The sequence below is a fragment of the Rhinatrema bivittatum genome, unplaced genomic scaffold, assembly GCF_901001135.1.
Source record: "Rhinatrema bivittatum unplaced genomic scaffold, aRhiBiv1.1, whole genome shotgun sequence".
NCBI classification, from domain to species: Eukaryota; Metazoa; Chordata; class Amphibia; order Gymnophiona; family Rhinatrematidae; genus Rhinatrema; species Rhinatrema bivittatum.
Genome location: NW_021820272.1, coordinates 1 through 10,131, shown reverse-complemented (window position 1 = coordinate 10,131; position 10,131 = coordinate 1). Strand labels below are relative to the sequence as shown.

The following is a 10,131-nucleotide window of genomic DNA, read 5'->3' as shown; positions in this document are numbered from 1 at the left end:
ACTCCAATACACCTCCCGTCAGGAAAACATAACAAGTCAAAGTAGTTACAGATCCCTACACAAACTGCACTGCTGGCAGAACCCCCCTGCTCTCAGTCACACAACCTAGAAGATGTGGTAGGCCTGATTGACAAACTGAAGAGTAGTAAATCACCTGGACCGGATGGTATACACCCCAGAGTTCTGAAGGAACTAAAAAATGAAATTTCAGACCTATTAGTAAAAATTTGTAACCTATCATTAAAATCATCCATTGTACCTGAAGACTGGAGGATAGCAACACTAACCCCATATGTAATCAGGAACAGGCCCTCAAATTAGAAATAAGCAGCTTGCAGACAGAAACTAGACTGGAAACCCCGAGAAGCCAGGGAGTCTGCCTGCAGTGCAGCAGCCGAGCAAGAGAACGCGAAACGCATGACCTCCTGCGCTCTGCAAAATCCCGAGAGAGAGACGTTTCCCCAGAGATGAGAAACTCAAAAAAGACTTCCCACAAGACAATGAGCAGGAAAGACTCTCCTCTAATCCTGGGAGGGGGTTTAGAGAAACGGCAACCAGGAGCAGAAACGTGTTATGCATCCTGCCAGCAGAGAAGTCCATCCAGGCCAGCATCCCGTCTACAAGAGTGGCCAACCCAGCTCACAGCCTTCTTGCTCATAAATCAGGGGTAAGCAGTGGCTTTCCCCAAGTCTACATGGATACTAGTCGTTCATGGACTTTTCCTCAAGGAATTTGCCTAAAATATTTTTAAACCCAGCTACACTACCTGCTTTCACCACATCCTCCAGCAGCAAATTCCGCGGTTTAGATTGTGCATTGTGGTTAAAAAAAAAAAATGGTTTCTCTGATTTAAACGTGCCACCTATTAGTCCCATGCCGTGTCCCCTAGTCCTACTGGAAAGGATAAATAACCATTCTCCCCTATATGCATCACTTGGCATCTGTCCACATTAAATTTCGTCTGCCATTTAGACGCCCAATCTTCCAGCCTCACAAGGTCCTTGTGGGAAAGCCAAGTGACTTTCAGGCATGAGGCACGGGCATGCAGACTCCAGCCTTCCTTTCTTAGCAGTTCCACTGCTAAGAAAGGAAGGCTGGAGTCTGCATGTCCGTGGTCCAGTGTGCCCGTCGGTCCAGTGTGCTGCAGCAGTCAAAAAAGCAACATTCTGTTTGCTTTTTTGACTGCCGCAGCACACTGGACCGACTATTACAATGTGTTATCCACTATGACGCCTAGATCTTTTTCCTGGGTTGTAGCACCTAATATGGAACCCAACATTGTGTAATTATAGCATGGGTTATTTTTCCCTATATGCATCACCTTGCACTTATCCACATTAAATTTTATCTGCCATTTGGATGCCCAATCTTCCAGTCTCGCAAGGTCTTCCTGCAATTTATCACAATCTGCTTGTGATTTAACTACTCTGAACAATTTTGTGTCATCTGCAAATTTGATTATCTCACTCGTCGTATTTCTTTCCAGATCATTTATAAAAATATTGAACAGTAAGGGTCCCAATACAGATCCCTGAGGCACTCCACTGTCCACTCCCTTCCACTGAGAAAATTGCCCATTTAATCCTACTCTCTGTTTCCTGTCTTTTAGCCAGTTTGTAATCCACGAAAGGACATCACCTCCTATCCCATGACTTTTTACTTTTCCTAGAAGCCTCTCATGAGGAACTTTCTCAAACGCCTTCTGAAAATCCAAGTATACTATATCTACCGGTTCACCTTTATCCACATGTTTATTAACTCCTTCAAAAAAGTGAAGCAGATTTGTGAGGCAAGACTTGCCCTGGGTAAAGCCATGCTGACTTTGTTCCATTAAACCATGTCTTTCTATATGTTCTGTGATTTTGATGTTTAGAACACTTTCCATTATTTTTCCTGGCACTGAAGTCAGGCTAACCGGTCTGTAGTTTCCCGGATCCCCCCTGGAGCCCTTTTTAAATATTGGGGTTACATTTGCTATCCTCCAGTCTTCAGGTACAATGGATGATTTTAATGATAGGTTACAAATTTTTACTAATAGGTCTGAAATTTCATTTTTTAGTTCCTTCAGAACTCTGGGGTGTATACCATCTGGTCCAGGTGATTTACTACTCTTCAGTTTGTCAATCAGGCCTACCACATCTTCTAGGTTCACCGTGATTTGATTCAGTCCATCTGAATCATTGCCCATGAAAACCTTCTCCATCATGGGTACCTCCCCAACATCCTCTTCAGTAAACACCGAAGCAAAGAAATCATTTAATCTTTCCGCGATGGCCTTGTCTTCTCTAAGTGCCCCTTTAACCCCTCGATCATCTAACGGTCCAACTGACTCCCTCACAGGCTTTCTGCTTCGGATATATTTAAAAAAGGTTTTAACTGTGAGTTTTTGCCTTTACAGCCAACTTCTTTTCAAATTCTCTCTTAGCCTGTCTTATCAATGTCTTACATTTAACTTGCCAATGTTTATGCTTTATCCTATTTTCTTCTGTTGGATCCTTCTTCCAATTTTTGAATGAAGATCTTTTGGCTAAAATAGCTTCTTTCACCTCACCTTTTAACCATGCCGGTAATCGTTTTGCCGCCTTTCCACCTTTCTTAATGTGTGGAATACATCTGGACTGTGCTTCTAGAATGGTATTTTTTTAACAATGACCACACCTCTTGGACATTTTTTACTTTTGTAGCTGCTCCTTTCAGTTTTTTTCTAACAATTTTTCTCATTTTATCAAAGTTTCCCTTTTGAAAGTTTAGCACGAGAGCCTTGGATTTGCTTACTGTCCCCCTTCCAGTCATTAAATCAAATTTGATCATATTATGATCACTATTGCCAAGCGGCCCCACCACCGTTACCTCTCTCACCAAGTCCTGTGCTCCACTGAGAATTAGATCTAAAATTGCTCCCTCTCTCGTCGGTTCCTGAACCAATTGCTCCATAAAAATGTCATTTATTCCATCCAGGAACGTTATCTCTCTAGCGTGACCCGATGATACATTTACCCAGTCTATATTGGGGTAATTGAAGTCTCCCATTATTACTGCACTACCAATTTGGTTAGCTTCCCTAATTTCTCTTAGCATTTCATATGCCGCTGATCATCATAAGTCATCCCCGGCTAAGTTACTTACCCGGCCAGCGCCCTCTTCTCCATTACCACAACCCTCCTTCTCCAGGCTCGTGCATCTATCAGTAAAGAGCCCCCGCCACTGCATTTTCAGAGGGAAACGTCACAGGGAGTCTGCCTGTGCAACCTGGGCAATCAGTTGCCTTCTTAAGCTCATGGGAGGCCTCTCCCTTCCCATCCATGCCTGGGCTAAATACAGGGGTCTCCCCCCCACGCCGGCGGTCTGACTGGCCCTCACGTACGCCCCCCCATGTCACATCCTCGCTGCAAGCTTTCAAGTACCTTTCGGTGATGGGACACAGTTTGGTTCGGTTACAGAGGTCAGTAATGCTTCCTTCTGAAGTCGGTTGCACTGTCGCGCGGCGTCACGCAGGCACGCGCCGGGAGTTTCCAAATCGCCCGCCGTGCTGTGAGGGGGCAGCGGCGGCCCCACCCGAAAGCCAGATCAATCCCCACAAACCAGAAAAAAAAACACACACTCCAGCAGTCTTTTTTTTTTTTTTCAAAAAAAAGAGATAATTTTTACATTATACATTACAAAATCACAAAATTAAATAAATAGAAAACAAATAATAATAATAAAGTGAAACAAAAAACATTGTATTGGAATTAAAAACCAAAAGCAAAAAAAAAAAAAAAAAAGGCACAAAATGAAAGCAGTCAGCAGACTCATGGAGCAACGAACCAAGCCAAAAAAAAAAAAAATTAAAAAAAAAGCTTCCAAGTCTCTCATCAGACGTTTGCTTCCCGTCTCGGGCACAGTCCTCGATCAGGAGAAGAGCAGAGGAAGCCAGTGCAGTCTTCCTGAGTGCGGGCTGAGGGCCCCCCCAGCGGTTCTGCGGGGTGAGGTATAAAGCTGGGAGGGGGCCCAGGGGTGCGAGGTGCAAGGTTGAAAGCCGGATTCTCTCTCCTGGGGCTGAGGTGGGAGGGGGCGCGACCCTGCCGCCCCCAAGCCCCCACCAGCAGAGAGAGAGGAGGACGCGCGGGCAGGGACGGCCCGCGTGACGCTTTTTCTTCATAAGTACGTTTTGCTATGCCCAAGCTACGGAACTTCATTTCAGAATTTAATAAAAATATATATATTTATATATCTCCAACAGCCGACCCCTGACCCCCGAAAACAGAAAGGAAGGAAGGAAGGGGCTGTTTTATTGCTGGAGGGGAAGAGGAGGAGTAAGGGAGAAGAGAGGGTGCAACTCCCCCCCCCCCTCTACCCCCGGACGAGGCTGGGGCTCTTCACGCCCCCTTCCCCTCTCCTGCCGTGGGGGGGGGGGTTTCCTGAGTTTAAACCTTCACCCGTTTCCGACCTTCATGCTTTCCCCGGAGTGGAAGAGGTGGCCCCCCCCGCGCCTCGCCCTTAATACTGAAGAAACTCGCAGGGCGGCCGAGGCACGGACGAGGGCACCCGCGGCCTCCTCGCTTCCTCTTCAGATCGTTTAAATAAATAAATACCGTTTCGTGACGGGGGTGGTGGTGGGGGGGTTGGGGTTCCCGCGCGCCGCCGGTCGCGGCGGTTCATCCGAAGCGCTCCCGCACCAGCAGCAGCAGCTTCTTCTTCCCTTTGTAGGTCTGCCTCAGGTTCTCCAGGAACTGGGCGAACTGGAGGTGGCCGCTGGGCGCCAGCAGGAAGGTCTCCTGGGCCTTGCACAGGAACTCGATGAAGTCCGTGTAGTGGCGCGGGCTGATGTGCGTGAGCCGCGAGTGCGTGGTGCTGACGTAGGCGGCCACCGCCGCCTCCAGCAGCTGGCAGAGCGGGCCCTTGTCCGTGGCCAGCAGCTTGCCGGCGCTCCGGCGGCCGGGCAGGGTCCAGCGCCGCAGGACGTCGGAGAGCACCGGCGCGCACTGCACGCTCTGGATGACCAGCGGCACCAGGGCGGCCAGCTCGTTCTTGCCCAGGGAGTGGCCCAGGGAGCAGGCCCAGAGGACGTCGTTGACGGCCGGGTGCGTGTCCTGGTTGAAGGCGATGCTGAGGCGGGAGAGGGCCAGCGTGGCCAGCTTGTAGGCGCGCAGCGGCAGCCCGCGGTGCTCCATGTAGCGGGCCACCGTGAAGAGGTGGGAGTGGCCCATGCCGGCGCCGGCGGAGTCCAGCACGATCTGGTAGGCGGCCTCGAAGGCCGCGTGGTTCTTCTCGCAGAGCGTCAGGGCGGGCAGGGCGCAGTTCTGGGGGTCCTTCATGGCGCACTGCAGGGCCACGGTGCGGGCGCAGCTGCAGAGCTCCTCCCGCTGGCTGAAGTCCAGGTTGAGCCGCAGCAGCGTGGCGTGGGTGGTGCCCGTCACGGCCAGGATGGTCGTGGCCTCCATGGGGGTGAACAGCGAGTACCAGTTCTGCATGATGTTCATCAGGGCCTGGACTCCTGCAAGAAAGCCACAGGGAGAGGAGGGTGAGGGGCCGTGCACGCTACTGCAGGAGGGAGGGTGGCGGGGGCTGGGGGGTTAATGCCCGCGTTTCCTTTCTCGGTGTCTGGCCAGATGTGGGGGTCGGAGTTTTATGGTCCAGGGATGGACAGCGAGGCTGCTGGAGGTCTGGGGGTGGGAGGGGTCTTTGATTTGGCTGCTGGTTGGGTGATGAAGCTGATACAGTCTGTGCATCTGAGCTGGGGGGGGGCCCCTGCCTGTGCTGCCGGGTGAGGCTCCTGGTTCCTGACCTCGTGCAGTGGCATAGGCAGTGCATGGGCCCGAGTGCTTCCTCTGGGTTTCATGTTAGAGATGTGCAAATCTGTGTAAACCTCTGCTACTCTACTTTTATAAAGCTGCAATAGTTAATTCATGAGGGCTGTCTGGCTCTGCAGTTTGATTCTGATTGAAATGCACTGGTTGAGGGCAGATTTACCCTCCTAGGGGAGCTCACTGTGTAAATTAGGTCTGCTTGCTCGGCAGCAAATCTGCCTCTGGCCCCAAGGTGTTGCTGGTCTCACGTGCTGGCCGGGTAATGTGTGGAGGGGCGAGGACTCTCTGTGACTGCCCTGTGGGTGGAGAGCAGCAGGCTTGTGTAGGAGAGACGTGAGGGCAGGGAGGGCGAGGAGGGGCCAAGGAAAGGACATGAGGGCAGGGAGGGCGAGGAGGGCGAGGAGGAGCCCAGGAAAGGACGAGAGGGCAGGGAGGGCGAGGAGGGGCCCAGGAAATGACATCATGGATCAGTAGGCAAGGGCCAGCGCTGTAGAGGAGTGTAGGGGCCACAGCTGGGTGTAAAGTCCCTGGGGGCCCTTTCAGCTCTTACCAATCTCCGTGGCACAGCTGACGAGCCACCGCACCATCTCCCGGCGCCGCCACGTCATAGCACTGAGTGTGAGTCGCACCACCTGCAAGAGGAGCCAGAATACTCTGTACCGCACTGCTCCACTGCACCCCGCTCTCCCCTCACCCACTCCCCACGCCCACAGCACCCTCTCCTCATCCTACCCTCACCCCCAAGTCATAGCACTGAGTGTGAGTCGCACCACCTGCAAGAGGAGCCAGAATACTCTGTACCGCACTGTTCCACTGCACCCCGCTCTCCCCTCACCCTACCCTCACCCCTCACCCACTCCCCACGCCCACAGCACCCCCTCTCCTCACCCTACCCTCACCCCCAAGTCATAGCACTGAGTGTGAGTCGCACCACCTGCAAGAGGAGCCAGAATACTCTGTACCGCACTGCTCCACTGCACCCCGCTCTCCCCTCACCCTACCCTCACCCCTCACCCACTCCCCACGCCCACAGCACCCCCTCTCCTCACCCTACCCTCACCCCCAAGTCATAGCACTGAGTGTGAGTCGCACCACCTGCAAGAGGAGCCAGAATACTCTGTACCACACTGCTCCACTGCACCCCACTCACCCCTCACCCTACCCTCACCCCTCACCCCACTCCCCACGCCCACAGCACCCCCTCTCCTCACCCTACCCTCACCCCCAAGTCATAGCACTGAGTGTGAGTCGCACCACCTGCAAGAGGAGCCAGAATACTCTGTACCGCACTGCTCCACTGCACCCCACTCACCCCTCACCCTACCCTCACCCACTCCCCACAGCACCCCCTCTCCTCACCCTACCCTCACCCCCAAGTCATAGCACTGAGTGTGAGTCGCACCACCTGCAAGAGGAGCCAGAATACTCTGTACCACACTGCTCCACTGCACCCCGCTCACCCCTCACCCTACCCTCACCCACTCCCCACAGCACCCCCTCTCCTCACCCTACCCTCACCCCCAAGTCATAGCACTGAGTATGAGTCGCACCACCTGCAAGAGGAGCCAGAATACTCTGTACCACACTGCTCCACTGCACCCCGCTCACCCCTCACCCTACCCTCGCCCACTCCCCACGCCCACAGCACCCTCTCTCCTCCCCCTACCCTCACCCCCAAGTCATAGCACTGAGTGTGAGTCGCACCACCTGCAAGAGGAGCCAGAATACTCTGTACCACACTGCTCCACTGCACCCCGCTCACCCCTCACCCTACCCTCACCCACTCCCCACAGCACCCCCTCTCCTCACCCTACCCTCACCCCCAAGTCATAGCACTGAGTGTGAGTCGCACCACCTGCAAGAGGAGCCAGAATACTCTGTACCCCACTGCTCCACTGCACCCCACTCACCCTACCCTCACCCCTCACCCACTCCCCACGCCCACAGCACCCCCTCTCCTCACCCTACCCTCACCCCCAAGTCATAGCACTGAGTGTGAGTCGCACCACCTGCAAGAGGAGCCAGAATACTCTGTACCCCACTGCACCCCACTCACCCTACCCTCACCCCTCACCCACTCCCCACGCCCACAGCACCCCCTCTCCTCACCCTACCCTCACCCCCAAGTCATAGCACTGAGTGTGAGTCGCACCACCTGCAAGAGGAGCCAGAATACTCTGTACCACACTGCTCCACTGCACCCCACTCACCCACCCTACCCTCACCCCTCATGCACTCCCCACCCTACCCTCACCCCTCACTCACCCCTCACCCCCAAGTCATAGCACTGAGTGTGAGTCGCACCACCTGCAAGAGGAGCCAGAATACCCTGAACCTGTCGTGCAAGGCCCTTTTGCCTGGGTGGATCCCGGCACCACGCGTGGCCGCAGCTGGGATGATTTCTCCCTCTGTGCCTCGCTTTGCACTTCTCCACCTTACGTTTCATGATCTCGTGATCCTAAAGATCCTCTATCATACCCCCCCCTCAGCCCTAACCTCTTCAGCCTTTCCTCACATGGGGGCTGTTCCATCCCCTTCTCTGTACCTTCCTTCCCGAGGAGCCTCTCACCAGGGACTCTCTCACGTGCCCGAAAATCCAAATTCCTCAACCTCTATGCAAGTTTCATTTCAGCATGAAAAGCATGAAAACCTCCCTTTGCTAGAGAAGCAGGGAGACGTTTCCCCGTGCACGGCCCCTCTGACACAGCTCTGAACCCGTGCACACCTCCCCTCCCCTCCCCGCCTCTCACCTGCAGCCCCAGCTCCAGCGAGAGGGTGAGCAGGGTGCTGTCTGCCGGGGCGTTGGCAGGAGTGGCCGTCTTACAGGCGTCCTGAGCAAGCTTGAACAGCAGGGCCGGGGAGTGGATGTTCTGCTGAATCGATGCCAGCACCGTGTGCAGCCACTTGGGGTCCCCTGCAGGAGGCGACAAAGGGTCAAGGGGGGTTAATTCTATGCACCTGCAGGTTACAGGGGCTTCTCGTCAGCTCTTTCACAGGAGAACCTCTGGGGGGAGCCTCCCTCCTCCCTGCACCCATGCAGTGTCCCCTCCTTCCAGTGCTATCTGCACCCATGCAGTGTCTCCCTCCTCCCTGCACCCATGCAGTGTCCCCTCTTCCCTCCAGTATCTCCCTCCTGCCTGCACCCATGCAGTGTCTCCCTCCTCTCTCCAGTATCTCCCTCCTCCCTGCGCCCATGCAGTGCCCCCTCCTCCCGGCACCCATGCAGTGTCCCCTCCTTCCTCCAGTATCTCCCTCCTCCCTGCGCCCATGCAGTGCCCCCTCCTCCCTGCACCCATGCAGTGTCCCCTCCTCCCTCCAGTATCTCCCTCCTCCCTGCGCCCATGCAGTGCCCCCTCCTCCCGGCACCCATGCAGTGTCCCCTCCTCCCTCCAGTATCTCCCTCCTCCCTGCGCCCATGCAGTGCCCCCTCCTCCTTGCACCCATGCAGTGTCCCCTCCTCCCTCCAGTATCTCCCTCCTTCCTGCACCCATGCAGTGCCCCCTCCTTCCAGTGCCATCTGCACCCATGCAGTGTCTCCCTCCTCCCATGCAATGCCCCCTCCTCCCTGCACCCATGCAGTGTCTCCCGCCTCCCTCCTTCCTGCACCCATGCAGTGTCCCCTCCTCCCTCCAGTATCTCCCTCCTTCCTGCACCCATGCAGTGCCCCCTCCTTCCAGTGCCATCTGCACCCATGCCGTGTCTCCCTCCTCCCATGCAGTGCCCCCTCCTCCCTGCACCCATGCAGTGTCCCCTCCTCCCTGCAGTATCTCCCGCCTCCCTGCACCCATGCAGTGTCCCCCTCCTCCCATGCAGGATGTTATCTTCCCAGCCACCTCTTCCTCAGGGCTGACTCACTCTTTGCTTCTCCACATCCCATGGATCTTGACCCCGATTCTCATGTACTCTATTTCCTGGCATTAACTCCCAGCAGTTCCCCCTCCCCACCACTCACTCCTCCAGGTGTGTCCCCTGCGTCCCTTCCCCCTGCGCTGGTTTTAATGGGGGCCAAGCTCTTAAGGCGTTTCCATGCTGCTTGGACTCTGCCTCCCGTCTCCCCTCTGGTTCTCCTGCAGCGTCTGCCGCTAACCCCCACTCCCCCCCCTCTCTCTCTGCGTCTTTGGCTTCAGGCTTACCTTTGGCTGTGGTGAGCATGGCAGAGGCCAACTCACACTGCCTCGTCTCCAGGTGCCCCAGGATGAACCAGCGGGGGAAGCGATGAGCCACCATGGAGTCCTGCATGTTCTGCTGTAGATCTGTCGCGGACACCACCGTCTCCAACACCGGCAGCCTAAGGAGAGGGGGGGGGGGGGGGGGAGCGGGAGGGGATGCGGTAACGGGTGAG

The 10,131-nt window shown here is 55.1% G+C and overlaps 1 protein-coding gene across 1 annotated transcript; it reads right to left on the bottom strand.

Moving 5' to 3' along the window:
- Positions 1-3,737: 3,737 nt before the first annotated feature.
- On the bottom strand, positions 3,738-10,077 carry LOC115081327 (zinc finger SWIM domain-containing protein 4-like; the record flags this gene model as incomplete). The annotated part of the gene is given in 4 exon segments (XM_029585810.1): positions 3,738-5,476; positions 6,340-6,421; positions 8,540-8,703; positions 9,923-10,077. Coding segments are annotated over 4 exon segments (1,240 nt in total), but the record flags the coding sequence as incomplete, so codon positions are not given.
- Between the last annotated feature and the right edge of the window lie 54 nt (positions 10,078-10,131).